Source organism: Phaeoacremonium minimum (assembly GCF_000392275.1).
Source record: "Phaeoacremonium minimum UCRPA7 unplaced genomic scaffold PA7_03_scaffold_156, whole genome shotgun sequence".
NCBI lineage: Eukaryota > Fungi > Ascomycota > Sordariomycetes > Togniniales > Togniniaceae > Phaeoacremonium > Phaeoacremonium minimum.
Window position 1 is genome coordinate 147,041 of NW_006921063.1, and position 25,660 is coordinate 172,700.

At 52.2% G+C, this 25,660-nt stretch overlaps 5 protein-coding genes across 5 annotated transcripts; 1 reads left to right on the forward strand and 4 right to left on the reverse strand.

Annotated features, from left to right (window-relative positions):
- Positions 1 to 3,132: 3,132 nt before the first annotated feature.
- Positions 3,133 to 4,933, reverse strand: UCRPA7_2310 (putative transcription factor aatf che-1 protein; the record flags this gene model as incomplete). The annotated part of the gene is made up of 3 exons (XM_007914864.1): positions 3,133 to 4,669; positions 4,720 to 4,819; positions 4,873 to 4,933. The coding sequence occupies 3 exons, from the start codon at positions 4,931 to 4,933 to the stop codon at positions 3,133 to 3,135; spliced, it is 1,698 nt and encodes a 565-aa protein (XP_007913055.1).
- A 5,535-nt stretch (positions 4,934 to 10,468) lies between these two features.
- On the reverse strand, positions 10,469 to 13,998 carry UCRPA7_2311 (putative viral a-type inclusion protein repeat domain-containing protein; the record flags this gene model as incomplete). Its single annotated transcript, XM_007914859.1, has 3 exons — positions 10,469 to 10,476; positions 10,609 to 10,714; positions 10,771 to 13,998. The coding sequence occupies 3 exons, from the start codon at positions 13,996 to 13,998 to the stop codon at positions 10,469 to 10,471; spliced, it is 3,342 nt and encodes a 1,113-aa protein (XP_007913050.1).
- A 5,070-nt stretch (positions 13,999 to 19,068) lies between these two features.
- On the reverse strand, positions 19,069 to 20,703 carry UCRPA7_2312 (hypothetical protein; the record flags this gene model as incomplete). Its single annotated transcript, XM_007914890.1, has 1 exon — positions 19,069 to 20,703. One exon carries the CDS (start codon positions 20,701 to 20,703, stop codon positions 19,069 to 19,071), a length of 1,635 nt encoding a protein of 544 aa, XP_007913081.1.
- A 997-nt stretch (positions 20,704 to 21,700) lies between these two features.
- On the forward strand, positions 21,701 to 23,402 carry UCRPA7_2313 (putative serine threonine-protein phosphatase 2a activator 1 protein; the record flags this gene model as incomplete). Its single annotated transcript, XM_007914891.1, has 4 exons — positions 21,701 to 21,734; positions 21,854 to 22,544; positions 22,595 to 22,946; positions 23,004 to 23,402. 4 exons carry the CDS (start codon positions 21,701 to 21,703, stop codon positions 23,400 to 23,402), a joined length of 1,476 nt encoding a protein of 491 aa, XP_007913082.1.
- Positions 23,403 to 24,417: 1,015 nt separating this feature from the next.
- On the reverse strand, positions 24,418 to 25,329 carry UCRPA7_2314 (hypothetical protein; the record flags this gene model as incomplete). Its single annotated transcript, XM_007914878.1, has 5 exons — positions 24,418 to 24,533; positions 24,604 to 24,699; positions 24,775 to 24,858; positions 24,929 to 25,099; positions 25,317 to 25,329. 5 exons carry the CDS (start codon positions 25,327 to 25,329, stop codon positions 24,418 to 24,420), a joined length of 480 nt encoding a protein of 159 aa, XP_007913069.1.
- Positions 25,330 to 25,660: the final 331 nt, after the last annotated feature.

Below are 25,660 nucleotides of genomic sequence, written 5' to 3' on the forward strand. Positions count from 1 at the left end.
CTGTGAACAGCCCTCTGATACCACCATGGTTATCTGGATAAAAGATGATGACCAGGGAGACCCCAAGGTTATTACGGATCTGCTTGACCGCCGTAAACAACAGAACAGCCGAGGTTATTATGAGGCACGATCGACCGAAATGCAGGCTACTTTCTTTTACTATGGTTATAATATGCATCCGGAAGTTGCCTATCTCTTCGGGAACCAGAGCCAGGTATGTTTGCATTCTCTGAGCAGCTGATTGCGGGCGCTGTAATGCCGTCTTTGGGTCAATAGATGTTAATGGTGAACAGGTCGAAGCGGTAGGGGAGCTCAAGAACGGTACTATTGTAGACTTCTTATATGATGGTGATAATACGGATGAGTTCGGATCATTCGAGTCATCGTCAACTGGGGATATTCATCCTTTCGGTGCTGGCAATCCAGGAAATGCTAGTCTCCTCGCCCGGGCACTTCAAGCCCGTGCACCTGACGAGGAGATGAGCTTTAGGTCATGGGAGCGTTCCCAGGTGTCATGTCCCAGAGATCAGGACTGGGGTCTAGTTCCCGGCACCTACCAAGATAACCTTCCGAATCCAGCTGCGAACTCTCAGACACAAAGACAGTATACATCATACTGGGACGACTCATACGGTTATGGAGGCGTCTTATACATCCTGGATCATGACATACGTCTCTCACATCAGGTACGTCTATGGAACATCTTATATCCCTCATCTCACTGCGCTCCCGTCTTGTTGTCGTTGCTGACAAACATTGCGTGTGTTATAGGAGTTTCAGCAGAATCCCGCGAAACAGCCAAATCTTGTATCCCAAAACCATAGGCCAACATTCAATGGGGCTTGGGGTGGTGATCCAGCCAAGAATCCTGCTGCCCATGGCACCGCACATGCTTCGGTTGCGGTTGGGTACAATCTTGGGTATGCGCGAAGGGCGACTTGGAAGTTCGGTGCATTTGGAGACAGCTGTGAGTACTCCTGTAGCTTAACTTCTCGCACATCTATTGCTTTCTTGTTTTCTTAAACCGGCTGGTCTCTTGGTTTGTTTTATCGCTATACGAATTCTCTTCCCTCATCTGTTCTCCATCGGCTTTCGTTGTTCAACTTCAATGGAAGCAAGACCAGGACTAACTGAACGTGATCCTTGCAGCCGAGCACCTTCTCGATATTTTAATAAAAACGAGGGACGACCCTGACCTAATTACCGAGTACGGTGTAATTTCAATCACCTCCGGAGCTGAGATGCCTCCCACTGCAGCCCAGAGAAGTGCAACTCAGAACGCATTCGTAACTAACTTGGGTATGCCCGGCGTTTTTCAACCTCTTCTCCGATGAAACACCTTGTGTCCAAGAGCGCGTCGGCTAACAATATGGCCTACAGAAAGGGTTATGCGATCATTGATCGACGATAAGAAGGCAGTAATCACTGTTGCTGCTGGACATGGGCGTCGAACAAATCCCGAGACGCAACAACCTGCAACTCAGGCCGAAAAGGACCAAGTGGACAGGATTGAGCACTATCCGGCACATTTCGCAGTTGATGGAACCTTCTCTCAGATTATTCTCGTTGGAGGCTCTGACAAGAATGGTCGCCGTGCCCCTGATTGTCCTAACAATGCCCAGATTGATACTTGGGCACCGAACGGTCCCAGCATCGTTGCTGGACCTAATGGGGATGCTGACTATCCTCAACAGGCGGGCACTTCTCTTGGTGAGTTCCCACCAGTCGCATAAATGATTTCCATGAAACCCTATCGCGGAACTCGAAATGCTGACCGAGCTTTCTGTTTTAGCTGGTCCACGTGTAGCTGCACTGGCAACATATTTACGCGTTCTTCCCAGTGCGTGGGCAACGGGTCAGAGATTCAATATAGTTGGAACATTGTCAGATCCCGCAAACGTCAAGGCCCTAATTACAAAGCTACATGGGCCATGGGATCCCCCTTTAAGTCAGGACCCTGGGACCACGTCGGACTATCGAGGGGAACAACCTGAGCTCGTCAATGTAATATGGAACGGCAATAACCAGATGGAGAGATGTCTGCTGAGGCCGGGAAGAGACCGGAAGAGACAAGATAGCGACGCATGCCCCCTGCTACCTTCGAATCTTCAGAGTCTTGCCCCTGAAGGGACCCTCACCAACCTTCCCCCAAACGCCCCTGACTCCACAACACGGCCCACAATCTCGACTATCAACTTCACCAACTTGCCTACTCTCGGCACCACCACTCTCAACTGTGATTTCACAACTAGTACTACCGAATGTAATGGCCGAACAGCATGTGTTACTCGGCCTGTCTGTGGTACGCCTCCTCCGGTCACGACCACGCCCCCCTCGACGCCTCCCACTACTACTCAACCGCCAGTAACGCCGACAGGCGGCGGCAGACCTCCGCCAGAACCGACCGCCTACCTGGACATCGTATTCTCACAGTACTCGCCACTGAGCGCGCCGCTGCCCGAGAACACCTGGGAGTTCTTTGCGGCGCAGTTCGGTCAGAGCATCGACGTCTGCAAAGCCACGCCGGCATTGACGTCAAGCGCAGACAGCAATCTTGCTCTCAACAATGTGAATCCGCCCAAAGGAACGTTCAAGTTTCCGTCGGACGCGGCCATTGTTGGAGGATGTACGTATGACGCGTCAGATTTTGCCCCTGGGACGCTATCGTGCCCGGAATTGAGCAACACTATAACATGTGAGGCACATAGCGAGGATGCAGTGCAGTGTCCTGGATTTGAAACATTCATCGATGTTATCTGGAAAGTGAGGTGCCAGTGGGGTTAAGCGTTACGTTTGGTTTGAGTTGAAAGTTGTAAATTAGCAAATCTTGTCCGGAGAGCATTGTCGTCTTTTGCCAAAGCTATCAGTACTCAACGCTACCGCTGTGATCACGACCAGGTCTGAGCCTCTCAAGTGTATGCTGTGTAGCTGAGAGAAAACACTCTGTTTACTCATGTTAGACTACATCGAAACATACTCGTATCTTCGCATCTCAACACTGGGTGTTCTTGGACCGATGAGATTTGGAGCCTCAATTTTGACAGTGTGGCTATAGTTATCTACTCAAAAGACTCGTTAATGGTGTCACAGTATCTTTCTATTAGACCAGAAAAACTCTTCCTCATGGGCTGTTCAGCTTCTGAAAAGTTTCAATCCCTCTTCTTCAACAGACACGCCGCCCATTTCCTCGTCAGATACTTCATCCTCCTTAAGCTCCATCTTTTGACCGAACAACGTGCCAAAGAATCTGTCAATGGCATCCTGTTCCCAACTTCTCCGGTCTTCCGGTGCCATGAAATTTTGTATCTTCTCATGAACAGTAAACCTTAGCTTTCGCCCTTTACTGGCCTTCCGGTCAACCTGTTTCCTCGTCTTGGCCTCCTTGATTGCTGCCCATCTTACAGTGGGAACGGCGGATCCCGGAGCTGACGAGTCCGTAGTCCGCTGCTCTACTAGCTCCTTAAGAAGCAACTGGTAAAAGTCTGCGTCGTCGTAAATCTCTGGGTCTTCATTGACCTTCTTCGCAGCCTGAACCGGAGCACAAGACCGAGGCGTCTGGGTACGTTTGATTAGTCTGTCGGAGCTCAGAAGTTGGTCTTCCAGAACGTCGATCAGGGACTGTGTTGGCGCTGATCCCAGCTTGCGGGTCGTCGCGGCAGCTGTTGAGCTGCGAACCTTGCTAGACCATTTCTCCAGGACTCTCTTGCGATGCTTGGAAGCGGCACCTTCCGTTACTTCCATCTCCTCCCATATTTGCTGGCTGGACATATCTGACATGTTGTCACGCTTCCGCTTCTGTCCAGCTTTCGTAGGGCCCTCCGGAAGGATATTTGTGCGGAAATTGTCGATTGTATTCCATAATTTGATGGCGGCCTCCTCGGCAGCCTCATATGCCTCTTTCTCGACCTCCTGATCCTCATCCACCGTGTTGAGTGTATTGACTGCAACAAGTGCCTTTTGTAGTCGGATACGGATGTTCAAGAGCGAGTCGAATGCCCGCCTCTGTTGGCGAACTGCCACACCCTTGTCCGCATCCGCCTTCGCCGCTTGTGACATAGTAGCCACAATGTTCTTCTGGCCTTCACTCATGATTTTTCGGAGCTCGGCTCTTTGCGCGTCATCATCCCCATCTTCCTCGTCACTGCTGACATCTTCGTCCTCATCCTCATCTTCGTCGTCGTCGTCTTCCGCGGACCCACTTTGGCCGCTTTCTTCATCAGAAAATCCAGCGCCATCTTGTTCTGAATTGGAGTCCTCGTCGCTGAACTCGTCTGGGGAGAGTCCAGCGCCCCCATCGAGTACTCCGTCCTCGTCCTCCGATGCGGACAAGAAATCCGCTGCTACAGGTCTCTTTTTTCGCAGACCATTTTGTTTTGGCTTAGAGCTGCCTCGAAATGTAAAGTCGCCAAACTTTTCGCCATCGCTTTCGCAGAATGCCTCGTCGCTGTCAATTTCTTCATCGGCGTCGACATGGTCCCGTTCTAAATCGGCTGTCTCCGGATCGTCGTATTCTTCTGATCCAGACCCTTCTTCCGAGTCATCGCCATCGTCGTCCTCGTCATCTTGGCCCGCATCATCGTCACTCTCATCGAGGGCGGCTCGGCTGATTCGTGCGCCGCGGTATTGTGGTCCCAGCGATGGGGCTTCCTTCTTGTGGAGCTTGCTCTTGCTACAAACAGTCAGCAATGCGCTTTGTAAAGACTTCAAAAGAGAACACACCCAACCGAGACATAGTGCTCGGTGCCGGCGAACTCGTCAGCGCTCTCCCCGCTCAAAGCATCGTCTTCCTCGGCAGGCTGATCGGCTTCGGGATCGTAGTCTGAGGAGCTCCTGGTAAGTTGGAAGTCATGAAAAGTGTTTACGGTATGTTACCTTTGACTGGGCGCTCTTCCAGGTCAGCGAATTGCTGTGCGCGACCCTTTTTTGGCGCCATTGCTTCTTTGCTTTGTATAGACGAGGAAACAGTGCAAGCAAACCCCACTGCGGCAAGAGATTTCTGGCTGCGGGAGACTTTTTAGCGGTGGCGGCTGGCAGAATGCGACCAGTTTTCTTAGCTCCCGCACCTTGACTTCGCCGTGTCACTAGTACACCTCTGCCAGGGTAATAATTGTTATTTTCTGAGTGGGAATCGTGACTTTTCAGACAAGGGAGTTGCTACTTTTGTCGAGACCAGCAGGGCTATAGAAATAAACACAAGCTTTGAAACTCAATCAGGTAATCTCAACCCTGGTTTTCTGGTATATTCAACTCATTAAAATAACGTTTATTACCCTGGCGGAGGTGTAAATCGGGAATAGCTTATTCATTTGCATACTGGTTTCTTTGGAAATTCGGCCTCACGAAGTGGGATTTCCCCCCATCGCCATGAACGTCGTCCTTCAGAGTCGACCAATGGATATACGGCGTTCATCAATTTCGTAGACCACAGAAAACGCTACAGAGCGTTGGCCGGTTGGTCCTGACACTTCAGCCAACTGCCGCCTCCCCCAACAGGAATGTCATGTGTCAGAGCAGAGTCCAGAATCTTCTGATCTGAAATACCACCAAGCCTCATCAAGTCCCTAGCTCTGCAACTTACCAACTTCAATGTCATGTGCAAAGCTTCCTTTTTTTCCCTAATGCCGTTCTATTTTGAAACCCTATCTCAGACGTTGAAATGCCGAGGTGATATTCACCAGAAACCAAGGTAAGTGTAAAATGTCCATTTCTGCACAATTGCTCTCATTCGTTCTTATCACACCTACCTGCAAGCGGTTCACACCGATGCTATACCTTGTCCATGCAGCAGGCGAATGCGATTTGCAGCTGATATCGTGTTTACCACCCTTGCGAGCTCCCAGTAACAAGGTGTGCTGAGCTAGCCTCGCGTGCTTTTGCGCATCCTCGGATCCTCACCTGCTCTCTCTGAACGGGAGCATGCGGTATGAAACTCTTTCATCCCCCAAAATAACACTCAAGTGCCATCCTTTTCTCAGGGTGTTTCACCGGACCTAGTTGATGTGTTCTCGAAATTCTTGTGCTCCAAATACTCTCACCTAGTAGTTCCGCTGTCAGCGTCTACAAATATTACAGAACCTTCTCCACAAGTCCGTCAATTTGGGATGTAATGGATTATCGCCCACTGAGCAACTCCACGAACGAAATTCGCATCCTTTCGATCACTCCAGCAAAAGATCCTCAAAGCCCCATATCCTGCGAGCTTCAACATGTGCCGCTAGGAGTAGAATCGAATTATGTGGCCTTGTCCTATACTTGGGGTCCTCAGAGGAAGACTACCCCCGTAATATGTCATGGAAGAAGAGTCTTTATCACACCGAGCCTAGATGCTGGCTTACGTGAACTACGAAGCCGTGGTCATCTCCACGTTTGGGCGGACGCCCTGTGCATCAACCAGGAGGACCTCGAAGAGCGCAGTTTGCAAGTCCGACGCATGGCCGCAATCTATCGATCAGCTGCAATAGTCATAGCCTCACTTGGTGGGGACGATCCTGAGCAATGTATTCAGGTCAAGGAGCTTCTCAAGGCCACGAAGTATTTGATGGCATCTGCACCTGAACGATTCGATAAACGACGGTTCATCGTATCCAATCTCTATTATCACCTGAATATTGGGAAACTTCATTGGAATTCTCTGTATAATCTATTCACTTGCGAGTATTGGAGGCGAGTCTGGATCGTCCAGGAATTAGCCATGGCAATCAACTTAGAAATCATATGGGGGCATCAAGACTTATATCTTGAGGACCTTAAGGATGCACTGAACATTTGCAAGTTTATGGAGAACGAGACGACGGCTACCATCCCCCCCTTGGAGATGCGAAAGCATGTTCAACAGCTTTTAATTTTCAGGGAACACCAGGCGCAACTGAAACCTGTTCCCCTGATCCAGGCCTTGCTAATGTCACTCAATTCAAAGTCTTCAGACGTCCGAGACAAGATTTACGGGTTGATGGGCTTAACATATGATGGCGCCGTCATCTTCCCATCTCCAAGCTATTCCAGTCCGCCTGATGCCCGCTACTTTACAAATTATCAGCCAGACGCATTCTCTCGACTACATAATATTCAGAAACAGTCCACCAAAGTCGTGGGTTATCGACTGGTTTGGCGCAAATACATGGTCTGACCTGCGCATCAACCTATATTTAAGAGGTGATTCAAAGGTTCAAACTTTGATACGCAGATTTGGATATCGATTCGGTGAACAGACCGACGATCTTACAAAATGGACCGCTGCAGGGGCCAGTGTTCCTTCTATTCAACTGCACAATAACCTTTTGTCAGTCCAAGGCATCATGATCGATGTCATATGGGCATGTACGAACACTTTTGATGAAATATTTACGAGTTGTTACCAGAAGGACCGAGGTCCCGATTCACACAAGTCCCATCGTCGTGTAAAAGTCCCATCTCAAAATGAGACAGCATCTGTCCTTGATTATTCTAGTTCCTATGAGCAAAGCGCCCTATATCACTGCTTATGCGAGATGACGGTGCTAGAAGAGGATGACAGAAGGGTGAGGGGCATTCGACATTTTTACAAACAACTGTATACAATCATGCGGACAGGATATCTTAAGGGCAAAAGGAATCCAGCTGGAGATGCTCTGAAAACCTGGGTGCAATCTGAGATACGTCAGGTCTTGGTTGACGACGACACTATCGAGCAACTTTTTGGGTTGCCTGTAACAGCCTCGTCGGTATTGCAAGACATTTGGTACTGGGTAGGACGCTTGAAACATGAGCCATGTACTTCGTTGATAACAACAGCCACAGCAGCTCTTCAGATGGGCATGAGACTGTGCAGAACTCATGGAGGAAGGATTGGCTGGGTGAACAAACATGCCGCTCCGGGAGATAAAGTTGCTATTCTACTTGGCTGCAGCGCCCCGGCCATTCTTCGAAAGATGCGCAATGGTGCTTACAAGGTAGTGGGTGACAGCATCATTCATGGTTTGATGCAAGGCCAGGGCATGGAATATGGCAAGCCAGAGCTGTCAGAATGGCCCAGGATTAGTTTGCGCTAGTATACAGATTCGTGTTAAAAGCATCAGCACATCAGCACATCCGTACGGGAGAGCTCGTCTGCTAGGTCTTTTCATGAGGGTAGAGGAACGGGAGATAGCCTGAGACGAGAGTAAGCAAATGTAGGTCATGCTTTGAACAAATAGCCCGATGCTGAGACAGCTACTTAAGGAACACATCGATGCCAACAAGAAAGTTTGTACATTGACGACTTGCCTGTTCATTTGTAGTCAGATGTCTGGTATGCGAATTCTCTGTTCAAGAACCACCGTCTGGGCACTAGGAGTGTAATTAATGACTACCACTACACTTTCCCTCCATCAGCCTGATTTGCTAGCACTATCATGTCGCACTTGAAACGTTCGAGCCATTTCATTGCATGCATGTGGGACGTCTGCAAACCTAGTCCAGCTGAGAATCTGCGATATGACGCAAGCCATTCATTGGTACCTTGAACAACTCCATACTACACAGTCGCGAGGGTGAATTTATTCACATATTTACATCGCGAGCTTTCAGTCAATATACGGCAAATCACAAGACATTTGGCAAAGAGTTCTTTTCCATTCGGGCCATTCATGTTTCAAGTGATGCTTGCAGTAGTGTGTTCAAATCACTGTCAGACACCGAGCAGGTGTCGTGCGCGATGTGAAATGAGACGTGCTAAGGACACCCTCGAAAACAAACTGATAAAGGAAATGGATCCAGACCCGAGAACTCATTTGAAGATACGATGAAAGACTAGTATCATCACCGCGTTAGTCTAGATCCAACGGTCGGGTCGGGATCAAACGATAGGGTACCATGATCTTCCCGCGACGCAGGTAGAGGAGCCGCCTTAGGCGTTTGGCCGCCGTTGGGCGGCTTCACTATTACGAATCGTCAGAGAGATCGGTAAACTTCGTAGGAATGCCCGATTAATATGCAAGACTTAAGAACCACACTCCTTGTAGCCTGATATAAACCCTCGAATTAAAGACGTTGAGCATGGTGGTCTAACGTCATATCAGGTTGAGTGGTGTGCAAGGATGTGTAAGTGATCCCTGTGGCTGAGGGGGCATGTGGAGGTGTGGCAGAAGGGTATGACGTCGCCACGCCTGGTCACCCGTCCGTGGCTTATATCTATCACCAGCCGACGTTGAACAATTCTGATGTTCATCTATTCGAAAACAAAACACCCAAAACATATCCACAAACTTGGTTTCATCTTCCAAATACTCATCATGTCTGGAAACAACAACGGCGGCATTCTCGGCGGGCAAGTACATGCTCTATGTGCTGTTCGATAACCTCACTAACAATAGCCTTCATATAGACTCGGGGGTGCACTCCAAGGCGTCACAGGAGTCGTGGGCAACACAACAGGAGGCTTGGTCAACACCGTAGGAGGCGTTGGTATGTGATTTCTTACCTGTCTGTTCGTCTTCACACTGCTATCTCGGGTTCATGCTGCCGAGAAGGTGACCTTTTGTCTCTTCATGCATCTCCAGCCTTGGTATCCTCAGTCACTAACTTTCCATGTCACAGTCGGAGCAGTAGGCCGCGGATTGGATGAGACAGTCACGGGGGCTACTGGAGGTGCCGGGAAGCCAGTTGGCAATGCTCTCAGTGGTCTCGGCAACGGTGTCGAGAACGCTGGCCAGGACGTTGCCAAGGGTGCCAAGGACGCAGGCAACTGGAAGTCCTCGTAAAGAAGGACGGCAAGACTCTATACTTCTGCGATTGTATTGGTAAGGCATAGGCATATTGTGGCTACAAGGCTCAAGGGATGGCCGAGAATGATTGTCAACTTAGCGTAACGGATTCAATCCAAGATTGCAACAACCACATCATATCAAACCGTCCACATACGCATGATGACAGAGTGGCTCAGTGAGAAAGGGGTATCGTCGAATTCGGACTGACTGACTGACTATCCTCTCCAAGCCCAAAAATCCGAGCTCAAGAGCACCAAACCGTGGCCACTACCAAAGTATCGGAAAGAAGTACATACACACATCCATCCCCATGGCATTACCGTAAGATATATATGAACAAAGTTTGGTGTTTCAAATCGTACGTGCCATATGCACTCGCCCAACAGGGGTAGTCAGTCCTCCACATCAATCTGTCAAACTTCCAAATAGCCCAAGAAATCATCAGGTGTGATCTGATCTTCTTGGCATCTCGAAACAATCCATCTCCTTTGCCGGGAAAACGACCGAAAGGGGGTATAATAGGAATGCCATATGTATTCATATAAAGGCTGAACATTTGCTAGTCTTGTTTCAGACCACAAGCATGATTAAAAAGTGTATAGTACGTGCTGATTAGGCACGGATCTAGAAGATGAAGGTACCCTCATGCCGTTTGGCTCACGTCCTCCATGGACCGAAGCATGCGGATGTTTTGCTCTTTAAGATCGCCATCAAGAGCTTGGAGCGAGTTCAAGCCGTGTCGTGCTTTAGCTAGCTATAGATGCCGAGTTAGCGAACGGATACGAAAGGTATTGTGGACGGAATGAAAACAGGAGTCGAGGGGTACTGCATCAAGCAAAGGGCGCTCGCACCGAAGCTAATGCCACTGAAGAATTGTCCGTCTCACCTTCCGCCGTCGCCTCTTCCTTGTCCGCGGCGGGGGCCTCGTCGTCGTCGGCGAATCGGCTGGCTGCAAGACCGCTCTTTGTTGGTGTAGCGGGTGCTGCCTGAGCCTGTTATATCCACGTTAATGAAACACTCCATGCGTCAAAAGATCATAGGAGCCTACCTTAGCCTCAGCGATCTCAGCATCCTTCACCTTCAGTTGGGCAAGCAGCTCCTCGATCTTGGACTCGGCGGACTCGGCCTTCTTAGTGGCCTCGGCAACCAGTTCAGTCATGGAGTCGTGCATGTCCTTGTAATCAGCCTCGGAAGTCTTCTGCTTGGCAACAGCGTCGAGTTTGTGGGCCTCGAGCTCCTTGCGGGCAAACTCGAGATCCTCCTGGACTGTGGTGAGTTCCTCAGAGACTTGAGCTGACTTGGACTTGGCTGCAAACAAGGCGTCCTCGTGGGCCTTCTTCAGAGCAGCGAGCTCCTCAGCAGCCTTCGATGACTTGGACTCAGCGGCGGCAATATCCTCCTCATGTGACTTCTTCAACGCAGCGAGCTCAGCCTTGAGAGCATCCAGCTCTGAAGTATCGGGCTTCTTGTTCTTGGCCGCATCGAGCTCAGCCTGGGCCTCAAACTTCTCCATCGTCTCATGGGCCAGCCTCTGGCCGAGGTTTGTGATTTCTTCTTGCGCCTTTTCCAGCTCTGCCTTGATGGCTTCAGTTGCGCTCTCGAGCTCGGCCTTTGCGGCAGTGAGCTGGGCGAGCTCATCAGCAGCGGAAGAGCCACTGGCCTTCAGCTCTGAGATAGCAGCCTCGTGAGCAGACTTCAGAGACTCCAGCTCGGCCTGAGCACTGCTGGCACTCTCCTTCTTGAGAGCGTCAATGGCTTCGGCGTGCATGGTGATCAGCTTCTCGACCTCAGCAGAGTGGCCCGATTCGAGCTCATTCTTAGCCGCAGCCAATGCAGATGCGTGGCTGGCCTCTGCTTCTGTCAGCTTAGCCTGAGCCGCCTCCAGATCACTCTTCAGGCTTGAAGCAGCCTCGAGCTCGGCCTTGAGCTGGTCAACCTCAGCAGCATGTTTTGCTGAGAGCTCCTTCTTCAACTCCTCCAGCTGAGCGGCACTGGCGCCCTCGCCGGCGGACTTCAGAGCAGCAAGCTCCTTCTCATGGCTAGCAAGGAGCTGCTGCTTCTCGGCCTCGGCCTCGTCTTTCAGAGCGTCCAGAATATCGGCATGAGACGCCTTCAGAGACTCCAAATCCTTAGCAAGAGAAGCCTGGCTTTCGGTCTTCAATATCTCAACCTCCTTAGAGTGAGTGGCCTTCAGCGCCTCTAGTTCAGTGACGTGAGTTTCCCTGGCAGCAGAGATGTTGCTCTTAGCACCCTCCAGCTCCTCGGCGTGGCTCGCGCGGATGGCGTCAAGCGCCTTCTGATGCTCGGCCTGTTCGGCCTCCAAAGCCGCCTTCGCAGCAGAGAACTCAGCCGTGGCCGCCTCTAGCGCCTTCGCGTGGCCGGAAATAGCCTCGTCGTGCGTCGTGCTCAGCTCCTTGTGCTTCTCCTCCAGGTCGTGGAATTTGCGCTTGTACATGGCGTCGCCAGCAAGGCTGTTGATCTCCTCCTCATAGTCTTTCGAGATCTGCTCCAGCTCTTTCCTGTGCTTGTCCTCGACCGTGGCGTGCTCGTGCTTCAGGGCGGCCAGGGCAGCGTCCTTGCTCTTGTTGTCCTCCTCGAGAGCAGCCAGCGCCTCCTTGGCCTTGCTGGCCTCCTCCTTTGCCGACTTGAGCTCAGCCTCGATATCGGCAAGTCGAGCCTCCAATCCGCTCAATTGCGTGGTCTTGGCGTCCAGCTCGGTCTCGGCGGTCTTCGCGTTCCTTTGAGCCTCTTCTAGCTGTGTCTTCAGGTCGGTGATGTCAGCCTCTAGGGCAGATAGCTTGGCCGTGCTGGCCTCGCTCTCCTGTGCGAGCTTCGCCTCGTGGGCGGTCTCGAGAGTCGCTTGCGAGTCCGTAAGCTCATCGATCTTCTTCTGCAAGTCGCCAATGGCAGACTCGTGGTTGGCCTTCTGGTCAGCCAGGGCCTTCGCGTGGTCAGAAGATGCGGCCTGGCCCTTCTCGAGCTCCTCAGCGTGCTTGGCCTCGAGCGCGGCAATGGCAGCCTTGTGCTGGTCAACCAGAGACGTCTGCAGAGCCTCTAGCTTAGCAGCATGCTCCTCAGTGGCCTTAGTGAGGCCAGCCTCGCTCTCGTTTAGCTTCGCGTGGTGCTCGGCCTGGAGCGTCTCCAGGGTCTGCTTAAGCGATGCGATCTCGGCATCAGTGAGTTCCTTGGAAGCAGCCAGGGACTCGAGATCAGCCTTCTGCTTCTCGAGCTGCTCCTCGGCCTCCTTGAGCTTAGCCTGCGCCTCAGCGAGCTGGCTCTCGAGACCCTCCAACTCAGACTGATGCTTGGCCTTCAGACTCTCGAGCTCATCGCCCAGCTCCTTGCGGATGCTTTCCTCGGCGCCCTGACGGCCCTCCTCGCCGTGCGATATCTTCTCGCCGAGTTCCGTCACCTTCTCCTGGGACGACGTAATTTGCTCCTTCAGCGAGGAGATCTCTGTCTCGCTCTCCGTGAGCTTCGTCTTGAGCTCCTCGATTTCTCTCTCGGCGGCGGCGGCAGCGCTGGCGCTGGACGTCGTGCTCTGCATCGATGCGCGCGGCGCATGTCGGGCGGCGGTCGTGCTGCTGGGGGCGCCAGTGGCCGCGGTTGAGAGCCGTTTCTTCGCCTCCGCCACGGCACCGGTAGGAGCGGGTCTCGTCGCCGTGCGTGTTGTAGCTGAGCCGGTGGGGGCGCTGGAGGTCGCGGCCCGGGTGGCAGAGGTCGTAGTTCGGGGTGAGGCGGTGCTGGTCGAGGACGTGACGGGCTTGCGAACCGCGGTCGTGCCAGCCACTGGCTTCTTCTCTGCCGTCGTAGTCTTGGATGGCGACGAGGTGCTGCTGGTGAGAGTCGAGGTCCGGCGAGCAGTCCCGGTGGTGCCCACGGTGGAGGTGCGCTTCTTGTCATCCTCCGAAACGGACGGCTGCGTCCGGTGCGTAGCGGTTGAGCTAGTTCCCGCGGGCCGCTTCACGACGGTCGAGCCCGCAGCCGGTCGGGTAGGCGGCTTGCTCAGACCGCCGGTGCCAGCTGTGCTCGTCCGGCCGGCGGGAGCAGCGGCCGGCTTCGTGGCATTGCCGGAGACTACGCCTGGTCGTCGCGCGGTCGTCGTGGAGGACGCGGTCGCTGGCTTTTTGACGCCGGTCGGGGTGCCCTCTGTCTTGGTGCCATTGGTGGCAGAAGGGGCCTTGGGCTTGAGCGCAGGCTCGTTGGCGGGCTCGGCGGGCTTGGGAGCAGGAGCCTCCTCGTGCTGGACAACCTCGAATCCGTCGGCGTCAGACATGGTCGTCGTGTGAGCTTGGAGACGCGGGTGACGCGATGCGATATGCTTTTAGGGGGCGACGGGTGGGTTCTGTAAGTGGCGGTAAGCGTTAGCAGGGTAGCTCCTAGTTCCGTCTAAATGTTTTCGCACGAATCTCGTAATTGTCGATTGACTACTGTGAAAATGCAGAACCGCAAGCTTTGAATGCCGCAGGAAGCTCACGAGCCTCGCTCAGCTGCCGTATATGCATTCCATGGAGGGGAAGTTGGGCTGAAGTGGTAGGTGCTGACCTGAAATGCGACGCCTCCTTTTTCACTTTTGATTGGTATCGTATCGCAGACGGAATGCTTAAGTGCTTTTCTGCTTCCCGCTGATGGATGCCTAAGATCCAGCTGCCAGACAGAAAACAAACAACTCGAATACAAGAACAAGAAAGAATACAATTCTCCTGCTCCTTCTTGGGAAGATCTCCTCGAATTGGTACGAGAGCGACGATGGATGGTCGTTGAAGGAGAGATTGGAGGAGAGAGTAAAAAAAGAAAGGGAAAAAGAGGTCCCCTGGTCGCGGGTCGCACGGGGCCACTGCCAGCTCAACTGGCAACCAGGACAAGAACAGGGTCAGGGCCAGGGCCGGGCCAGGGCCGGGGACAGGGCAGGGGGGGTTGGTGGGTGCAGCTACGGCGCTAAAGCAGGGAGGACGTTCAGATTCAGAAGAAGAAAAGTGAAGAGAGTTAACGTTAGAGCAAAGTGAACAGCGGCATGCACGGTTGCCTCAGTCAGTCACTGCGGACTTGTCGATTTGATAGTTTCAATCAGCTGAACGTTTCTGGTAGCAATGGCGGCTTGAATTGGCTAAAGAGGCGAAACAGAACGGGGGTTGCGCGATGGAGGCAGTTTGAAGATTGGAAATGTGAAGAAGCCAGCCGGAATCTGGGAACTTGCTCTATGCTGTCTTATGCGCCCACCGCGCTGAAATGCTGCCGGCTGTGTCAGAGTTGCGATCGTCTCCTGGGATCCGACTCAAGACTTCTTAGCAGAGCAATTAAGACAAGAAAGCTGCTGGTCAGCGGTTCGCCGCCGAAAGAGGCTGATCCTTGACTGTAACAATTACGCAGTCTACTATGCAGTATACGGCGAGGTAGCGTCGTTACAACCTCGTCATGATAGTCCAGAATCCAGATGCCCCTGCGACATTGGTGCACTGGCCGCCCCGACCCAAAAGAGATCTACGCAGTACATTAAACAAGCTGCCAGCAAAGCAACAAGATAAATGCCGATTACTTCCCTTGGTTCTACCACCCACCCACCCATTCCAGGAATCGTCCAAGACTAGCGCATGCCATCTCGCGGAACTCCTATTCCAGGACACTCTGAGGCGTTCAGAGGCTACGAGAGGGCAAATTGGGGTGCATCGTCCGTTGTTCTGCATCCCAAAATCGAACAAATTAGATGACCGTTTTGAGATGATAATTGGCTTCATGAACGCGCCCCGCGCTGCCCGACCCACAGCTCCTCTGGCGTGTTTCTTCAATTAAAAGGCTCCCCGTCGCACGCGTGTGGCTGCCCGTGCGCGCGTCATTTACTACAGAGTAACAGGGTAGCTCAGAAGCTAGGTAAGCTTGGGCAGCTTCTTTGTGACTTGTCATCAAATCCACTCATCCAACCAGAACACGATGATGCTGAGCTGGGCTGAGATGTAATGGCGAGTTGGGGCTGTATCTAGGACTGGTCTCTCGGTTCAATCACGTAGATATGTATGCTCAGTTCAATTATGAGGTCGTAATCGCGATTGAATTTGACGCTCTTGAATACATGTATACGTATATACATATATATTCATATTCATCTGTTCACTGAGAGAGCAATGAATCAAGAACTTCAGGGGCCAGACCCAGCCGCAGTGGGGAAGCTAGACGCCACCACCAAAGCCATGGGAACGGACCGTTTTAATACGATTGACACGCCATTGCACTGAAAGCCTCACTCGCTAACGCACGTCGGGTAGAGACACGCATGGCTGATAGTAGCCTCATGATCCTTTCAAGATGATGTGGCAGACACTCACTGGTGTGACGGTATGCCCAATATCGCTATAGCAATCCATCTCAGAGTCCAGCTTATGCTATCATGTTTGTGATCGATCAGCTGCAGGAAAGCAATGTCAGTGGACTTGATCCACCACCCAGCCTGTAGCTACTGTTCTCAACTTACAGCAGAGAGTGCGACGTATCAAGCACCAAATCGTTTAATGGCATACGATATGGATGCGAGTCAAGAACGTTGTTAAGCGGGACCTCTACAACGTAAAGCAATAAGGTATATTGAGTGATCGCTAATCATCAGTGAAACCTGAACTCCTCCCACATCGATACGTTGTCAAACCTCGACAGATTCATATACCCAGGGACAAATGCAGGCCCGAGCAGGGTATATACTCCAGCAGCCTGGGCATCTGGCCTCTGCCGCCTTGCAATCATCGGCACTGCGACGCCTCGGAGAATGAGTATTTCATCCCCCCCAGCTGCCCCTGTGGGACCAGAGCCAGTATGCCCATCTGCCGAGAAGAAGATTCCTCGCATACCCGCCATACCATTCACCAGCTTCACGTACTCTTGGAGAGTATTGGGCTCCCTCCTCAACTTCTGCGTCATCTCCTGTGTTGCTTGGGCTCGCAGAGCCGAACTTTCTACCAGGCGGACAGAGTTGAAGGCTGCAAGGTGTTTGGAGATCATTCGGAAGCATTCATTAAAGGCAGAGGCTGAACCCGTGGTGTTGTCGGCCTCCCTTCCGCAGAGCACGTCGTACACGGCGCTAGGGACAGAGTCGTATGACGGACTAACTGGCGCTTCGTTGCGAATCAATGATATCCAATGAGAGAGTATATAAAGGGTCGTCTGTAAGGCAGAGACCGACGGTGAGTTGTCGTCTTCGAGCTCTTCGACGTTGACCCTCGCAAATGATCCGTGGGCAAAGGTCAAGCAACCAATTGTACGAGCGGGGACGGCCAACTCATTGCCTGAGATGGTGACCTGCAGGTCTGACGTGGATTTGTTGGACCTGTCTATGTCCTCGAAATTGTCGAATAAATATTGAGGCTGTAGCCACCTCCGACCGTGTATAGTGCTCCAGTCTGGAACCCAAGAGGGTGTGTTGGGCAACGTCGTCCCTATATCGATCAGAAGGCTGATCATGGCTGGTCGCCATGTAACCAGGTCGGTCAGAAGCTTCTGATACACCAGACCAAGTTGGTCTTTGTAATCAGGTTGTGACACTGTGATCCCGAGGCTGGAAAGAACGCCATACATCGCAAAAGACTTGTCCTTAGCGACAGATGCCTGTCGTTCTTGTAAGGCATGAATAATGCCGATGAGAACATTGGACTGCTCTCTTCGTTCCCCTTGTTGCTCCGCCTCGTACTCTGTGCGAAGTGCAAGCACTCCCATTATAACGAGGTAAAGTAATAAAAGTGTGCATCCCCAGAAACCAAGAAAAAAGATTACCGCTGGAAAAATAAATATAAAATTACTTGAACTCCTATAGAACATGCTGATGACAAGTGCAACAAGCGCGGCCCATGCCAAAAGGGGAAGACTAATTCGTACTACTTGCTTGAAAAGTTCGAGTCGTCGCCGTGTAAATACAACTTTCCTGTATGCATTGACGGACCACTCGTTCAGCATCCTCGACGGAACACTTGGCAGCTTTCGGATCTCTTGACCATTCCAGACTACTGGACGCGTAATACTGAGCCAGATCGAGAAGAGATGGTCCCATGCGGCCATTGAAGGCATGGACGTATGTTGAAGTTCCTTGAACACGTTTTGTAGATCAGACCATCCAATAGCTCCCGTGCCACATACAACGATCGGGTTAGAGGCGAGAACCACCTCTTGGAAAGTCCACGCGCGAAGAAGCCAATCGTGATGTAGGAGACTCTCTAACTCTTTAGGCTCAGGTACGTCGTCGTGACCTAGAAATCAAAATCCCTCAGTGAGCATACGCACAAATTGTACCAAGGCTAGAAGGAAGATCAGATTGAACTAAGGATCCGCCAGTAAATTCGCCATCCCGGCGGCTCTTGCTTAAAGCTACTCTTCAAATGCAAGCAAAGACTGACGACTTACTGTAGCGGGTAAATAGGCATCGGTAACATGAACGGGTATATTGAAGCAGGTCTTTGAAGACGCTGATATGCTTTGTTCCAGTAAGCCACGGGATGCCTGGAGCATTTGGAATTGCTTTGGACATCCGCAATAAGCCGCGCAGAGCTCTATCAGCTGGAGCATTCCCCGGCCCAAGCCAGATGTAGACAGCCTCCGCCCAGGTGTAAATTTCACGTATGAGTGGAATTTGTACCGACTTTTCTGCTTCGTCTTCCTGGTTGATACAGATTGCATCAATCCATATGGTCATGGCGCCGTAGATGTGGCGCAGAGCGCAAACTGCCTCATAGCAAGACTTTGTCACAGGCACAGCCGTTGAGTTGCACCAGACTACATCTCGGGCAGGTGAGGACTCTCCCCATACGTATGATAACGCCGTGAAACTGGGAGAGTCTCGTAGGTCGACTAGCCGTAAAGTACCGTAAAGGGGGCCTGTCGGGTTTTCATTATCGCAGAATACATCTAAAATACGAATCCACGAAGCCTTGCTTAAAGGCAACGAGTCGTAAAGCTGAGTTAATTGTGTCTCGTAGCGGGGTGGCATATCTGGTGTTCGCTCGAGTTTCGCGACCTCGACGACAACGACATCTTCGGGCATCGCCATGTACGTTCAAATTGAGAAAATGAATGGCTTAATCTTTCGCACCCGTCATCAAGTCAAGGGATTCTTAGGAGCGGGACCTGCGCCTTTTACCAAAACGTCCACAGCCTTGCGGACATTTGCAGCCATAAATACCAGGCATTACCGCATACGCAAATGCAGGTGGTGTAGGTTGATTTAGAAATGAGGCTTCAAAGATTCACAATCTGAGCCAATCCTTTGTTTGAAACTTCCATTACACACAGTATGTCTGGACTCCTTGCAAGTAGGGAGAACTACCACACTGCGATATGTTGATGATATGCTTATAATCCACTTCGCAACTTGCTAGAGTCCCGGTACAACCCTGCCGCCGATCATCTCTTGTATGTGCTGCTTGACATCGTGCTCATCCCGGTTCAGCTTCTTCGCGATTCGGGGTACGTTCAACGTCCTCGAATATTTGAGCTCCACCCGGATTATATCGTCTTCATCCGCTCGCCAGTCCGGCCAAACAGGGTCGTAGAACTGGTCTGGCTCGTGCTGACTCTGTCCTTGCTCACCATCATCGCCAAATGGCTCGTCATTCGCTTCGGCTAATGGATGTGTTGATCTGTCCCTGCCCCAAACCCAGCGTGCTCCAACTGGATCCGGCACGTTTCGGAGAGCGTGTGTAGAGGCGACCCATTGCTGACTTGCCTGACTAGAACGCTGCTCTACCGTCTCTCTGAATTCTTCCTCCTCCTCCATTGCCTCGTCCCATTTCCTCTTCACGGGATCCGTCCTAGCACGAATATCTTGAGTAGATGCAACGAACGCTTGCCACTGTGTCAGAAATCGCTTCTTCTTCTGCGCTTTCTTCTGTTGTTCCTGAATTCGAGCCTCACGCTCGAGGTCTTTAGCCACCTCAGCCCTTCGTTGTCGATCCTCAGCTTCTTGCTTCCTCTCTTCCTCCTCCCGCTGTTTCTCCTTGAGCTTGTCAATGACTCCTTGAAGTCTGTCACGAAAGCTACCTAGATTTTGACGGAAGTCCTCTCGGGATTTCAGTTTCTGGTCTCTCTTGACAATATCACCATGGCTTAATCTATTCTCAGCGGTTGTGAACTGGCGTTCGAATGGCCGCTCTTCAAGTTCGCGAACAACGACTACTGCCAGCTGAAGCAACCATTGAGTTTCTTTGAAAAGGAATTCCAATGTTTTGTTGGTAAATCTCCCCTTCGCCCTTGCACGAGCGGGATTTTCGGCTCCTCCAAGAAGGAATGTTGTACGAAGGACAATCAAAATCGCAGGTATGCAGTAATAAATCATATCCTGAGTCATCTTCTTGCGAAAGTCAAGCACCTCTTCTGACAGCTGCTCATCGACTTGAGGTTCTGCTAGCTTCTTATCACAGGTCAAATCGACGAGTTTTGTGATATGACCAAGGGTTCTTTCGATCTCGTGAGCTTTCTCATTCAGGAAGTCGTTGAGCTCCTCCAGAGTGCGGAACGGAGAGCCGTTTTGGAAAATATTCCATAGGCGATGAGTCGCGTTCCAAATGTTCCGGCAGTGTTTTGTATTCGGTGATCGTGAAGAGTTCAGGTTGCGATTCATTTCTCGGCCAATTTTCGCTTCCCATCTTGAGCCATGACTTGTCCAGCCCGACTTGCCCATTTGTTTGAGCATATTAGCTAGACTGCCCACTTTGATCTCGACGAACTGCTCATCACCCAGCTCTGGAAGATTGCCAAAGTCCAAGATCTGTTCGCCTGCGTCCTTGTCCACAAACATGCTCTCTTCGGCATCGGCCACCTCCGACTCCGCATTGGGAGCTGGGGCGTGAAATGCTTCTTCTGGAGGTGGTATGTCTCCATCTTCGTCGGCATCATCAGCTAGGACCTGCTCTACCTGTTGACGGCTCTCGGAAGTGATAGGCGGAGGTAGATTTCGCTCTAGTGGCGCATCCTCATTATGGACGCTTAGAACAACAGGCAGACGATGCATTCTGCTTTGTGCGCGTCGCGACTTCTGAGCCCGAGACCTGGGGCCAGCGGACCGCCCTCGATTCGAGGACTCTCCTTGCTGGTGACTAACCCCTTCAGCAGTCTGGGGCCGCTCAGAGGCTTCTCTTTGAAGTTGTTCATCAGGTCCTTCTAGTTCTGCCGCGGGAAGAGACCCGCGTATGCCGTCATTTACAAGGTCGAAATTTACTTCCACGCGATCATCATCATCATCATCTTCTTCTTCCTCATCATCACCTTGCTGTATGCGCTGTCGCTTGTTGGCCTGTGATGAGCTGAGTTCGTCCACGAGCAGGTCCAACATGTGCTCTGGCACGTGTTTTCCCTTCTTTGAATTGGCATTAGTGTTGTTGACCTTACTTGTGTTGCGAGTTTGCCGTTGTGGCCGCGCAGGAACGGGCTCCTCCGTCTCTTCTTCTGGTGAGCTTTGTTGTGCTGGTGTTGGCGAGACGTGCGTGCCTCGTCTGGTCTGAACCATGTTGCTCCACGTTGACTCTCTCAATCGAGGTGAGCAGACCTATAAACATATGGAAAATAACAGAATAACTCTATTATTCTCTTACTTTCTCAAGAGAACTAAATGCTTGAATTGTGTGAGAAGAGTTCTGAGAAAATAGGATTGATCGTGGGAATCGTGAGACGCGTCTAAACGGAAGGTGACAGCCCCCAAAAGGGAAATGTGGGGCACCGGGAAGCCTAACAAGCTCCTGCCGTCCCCCAAAAATTGAATTCAGGTCCCTGGCAGGCCCCTGCGTGTCTCGTTTTCAACTGTCTGAATTACAGCTCGTCGACACCAACTGCAGTTGCGCCAATCCAGCATCAAGTTGCCACCTGTGCCTTAGGTTTGAGGCTCTTCAATTTGGGAACTCTCTAATAAGTACTTGACCAAACATGTTCAAGCAAACTTGACTCCCTGCGTGTTGAGCATATTCTCGCCTACTCTTGAAGCTTAGAAGCTCAGCAAGGCTTACACACCCCACATGACGACAGCGGGGTGGTGCAGCATCTTCATGCGTTAGTGCCTGTCCTACACTTCAGCACTCAGCCTTACTCACTCGCTGAAACCGTTTGATAGAGCTACACTCTTCTGCAGTAGCCTCGTGCCATCTATTGACCTGCCACTCCTTTGACAGCCATGGATCCTCCCTTCCAGCAAGCCGCCTCACAATCCAGCACTGCCGGCAGCTTCCCCCGGCTTGAAGTATTAGACCCCGCGACGCCGCATACCTTCAGCACTCCGTCCAAGCAGATCAACGATGGGCCAGACGTTGCGCGTTTCCTCACCTCCAAGGCATACCGAGACATCGGTACGTTCGTCCTGCAGCTAAATCGTGCGCTGTGCCCTCGGAAAAGCGACGGCGGGCCGTCCAAGACTTTCCCTCTGGGTGTAAAACGCTCAGAATCAGAATCCATCCGCAAACTGCAGCTGCTATTAGAGAAGGCTGGGAGCTTCATCGAGGAGGCGCCGCCAGACCCTGGCCCGAGGAGATTCGGCAATGTCAGCTTTCGGACGTGGCATAAGCTACTAGAGGAGCGCGCGACGAGTCTGTTGAAGGAGTATCTGCCGAGTGAAATCCTCCAGTTTCCCGCGACTTCTCGGGAGACATCTAGTGATGACGAGGCGTCTTCAAGTGAAGGAGCGATCGACGAACTGAAGTCTTACTTCCTGGGAAGCTTCGGTAGCTCTCAGAGGTTAGATTATGGGACTGGCCACGAGCTGAGCTTTCTGGCTTTCTTGGGGTGTCTTTGGAAGCTCGGTGCTTTCAAAAATGAAGCCCAAGACGGGGAGATCGAGCGAAGTATAGTGCTCGAAGTCTTTGAACCGTATGTCGCCTACACAATTACCCAGTGTCTCATGCTAATAATTGATCCAGCTATCTCAAAGTCGTTCGTCGGCTAATCCTGACGTACACTCTAGAGCCAGCAGGTTCTCATGGAGTTTGGGGGCTTGACGATCACTCGTTCATGCCGTATATCTTTGGCTCCGCTCAATTAACACGGCCCATTACTGAAAGCGAAGTTATGCCGCTTGAGGGATCAGTAGAGCGAGCTCCTAGACCTAGCGATGTCACGAAACCGGCCTCGGTTGAGAGGTTGCGGGAAGTCAACATGTACTTCTCCGCCATAGGGTTCATCAACGATGTCAAAAAGGGACCGTTCTGGGAGCACTCCCCTATTCTCTTTGATATCTCAGGTATCAAAGATGGATGGGGCAAGATTAACAAGGTATGCTTCCTGTGCGTATGAGAGCTGCACATCTACCCATACTGATACCCTTTTCAGGGCATGATCAAGATGTTCAACGCCGAGGTCCTCTCCAAGTTCCCCGTCGTGCAGCACTTCCCATTCGGCTCGCTGTTCAGCTGGGAGCAAGACCCGAACGCCGCCACTCCACAACAAACCATCCACATGGCGAACCAGCCAACCACCATGCCCGGTCCAGCTGCTGGCGCAGGGACCGCAGCACCATGGTCGCAAGCTACTCAGATGCCAGGTCCTGCCGGCCCTGGAGTGCCTTACTCAAGAGCGCCGTGGGCTTCGTCCGGCACGGGGAGCAATGCGCCATCAATGACGGCGCGGCCCCCGCCTCCTACCCAGCCGGCGGGTCTGCCGGGGACGGCCGGCGCGCAGATCACAATGACACGGGCGCCGTGGGCAAGGGGTGAGCCGGGGAGTGGTTGAGGGTCAATGTGAGGCCATGCATGGACCGAAGTTTGACTGTATTTGCTTCCGGGAATTACTCAGGACGCTTTCATAGGATTTTAGCTCCCTACCGGCATGGTAGAAAGGATTGCCGGCCATGACATGAATGTTAGGATGGTGGAAGAGCATGTGATCAGAGAGGGCTCCTCCCCTCTTATCAACGGTGGGAATAAAGCAAGGAGGCATCACATTGAACATCTATCAGGCGCGAGCCACGAACTGATTATGATTTATATGACTTGATGTATTCACACCTTCCAACGGTGCCCCTCCTCTTCCCACAACAAGTGACCTACCCCTAGAAATGAGCTTTAAATCGTGCATTTCCTTCTCATATGGTGCAATACTCGGTCCAGTTCCATGACTAAGCGGCACGAGGCGGTGTTCGGGGAAGGTATCAGGTAGTTTCCTGCGGCTCGCCCGCTTCCAATCTCGCTTGAGACATTGGTGCGCATCGGAGGATCAAGCCGCGCGACCAATTTGTGGAATAATTTACAGCGGTGCTCAGCAATCGTAATTTAGATAGCGTTCTTGATAACGGCGGGTTTACGATCCTGTGTGTCGAGATGGCCGATCTTGCAGGCACATCAGCTTGCGCATGAGCCCCCCCTACAGCTCCTCGCCAAGAAGCTCCCTCCAAGGTAAAAGGAGATCACCCAGGCTTCTCGCGGGCACAGAGCTTTTGAAAACACAGGTATATTTAGGGTATCTATTCAACTCTGACATGACAAGACCAAGGTGGTATTAGTAGAAGAGCAGACGCAAAACCGCAAGGCGTAGAGAGAGCGTGACGCTCATCCCGCCAGGGGTCTAGGTATCAAATTCCATGTCATTTGCCTCCTCGTCTTTTTTTCCTTCATTCGGCAACGCGATTCGTAACTTCAAAAAAGAGCAAGCAATGATGACCGCATCTCACGGGTAAGAAAGCCTTGACGAAAGAGCTTCCTCCCCGGTATTATCTTCAGCTCGGGGCTAGCCCGCGTAGGTGCGTGCTCTAAGCGGTGGGAGCAGCGGGGGCCGCGGCCGGGGCCGGGGCGGGAGCTTCCTCCTTCTTGGGCTCTTCGGTCGGGGCGGGGGTGGCCTCGGTGGGAGCGGGGGCCGCGGCGGCGTCTAGGAAGATAGAGATCAGCTAGAGCTCGGAACCGGGAGCGTGAGACTCTTCAGATTCGGATTCACATACCAGTGGTAGCAGCGGGGACCGGGGCTGGCTCCTCCGCCTTGGGGGCCTCGGCGGGCTTGGGCTCCTCAGCCACTGGGGCCGGGGCAGCTGCAGCGTCTAGAATTATGCGTCAGAAGATTTGGTCCTTGAGACCCGTCTACGAATAAGACGGGCGACCCGTGGTCTACATACCAGCAGCTGGGGTGGGCTCCGGGGCAGGGGCGGCCGGGGTCTCCTCCGTCTTGGGTGCCTCAACGGGGGCGGCAGCGGCGTCAGCTAAAAAGAGATATTGTGAGCATCTAGACAATCGGGAGAGGAACTGGATGGAGTAGGGGCCATCGCTTACTAGCAGGAGCGGCGGCCGGGGCGGTCTCGGTCTTCGTGGGCTCTGCCGGGGCGGCGGGCGTCTCCTCTGGCTTAGCGGCCTCGGTGGGCTTTGCGGCCTCGGGCTTCTTCTCGCTCTTCTTCTTGAAGATGGCTTTGAACTTGGACTTCAAGTTGTTGAGCGCATCGGGGGCTGTGAGCAAGAGTAGCGGTCAGCACCATCCAGAGAGGGGCGGGACACGTGGGCATCGAGCCATCTGGCGTCCCTTCGCACAACGCTCTTGCGATAAGGAAAGCTACTCGCGTAGAGTAGAACACTCGAATGCCCGCCATTCTCGCGAAGTAGATGTCATGTGTCCCATTTGCTGCGTCTGGGTTGAAGGCCGGGCAGTGAGAAGGGCATCACTTACGAACTCCAGGCATGTTGGCGGTTTGATATAATACTCTTCCTAATACGGATTCAAGACTATACTCGGCAAGTTAGAAGAGCTCTGTCGCAATCACAACTTGGGTGAGGCATACAGGATTGGTCAGGTACAACTCGGCAGATACCGGTTCTCTTTTCTGCGTTGATGATGAGGGAGAAAAAGGCAGACGAGACAGGAGGGAGCGAGGAGGGAAGAGCAGCGTAATATTTGGAGACGAGATGATCCAATAAATAGATTGGCCCTTGTCAGGAGCAAGGGCCGGGGGTTGGTTTGCACCACCACCACCACCACCCCTACAGCACCGCTGCGACACAACTCAACACTAC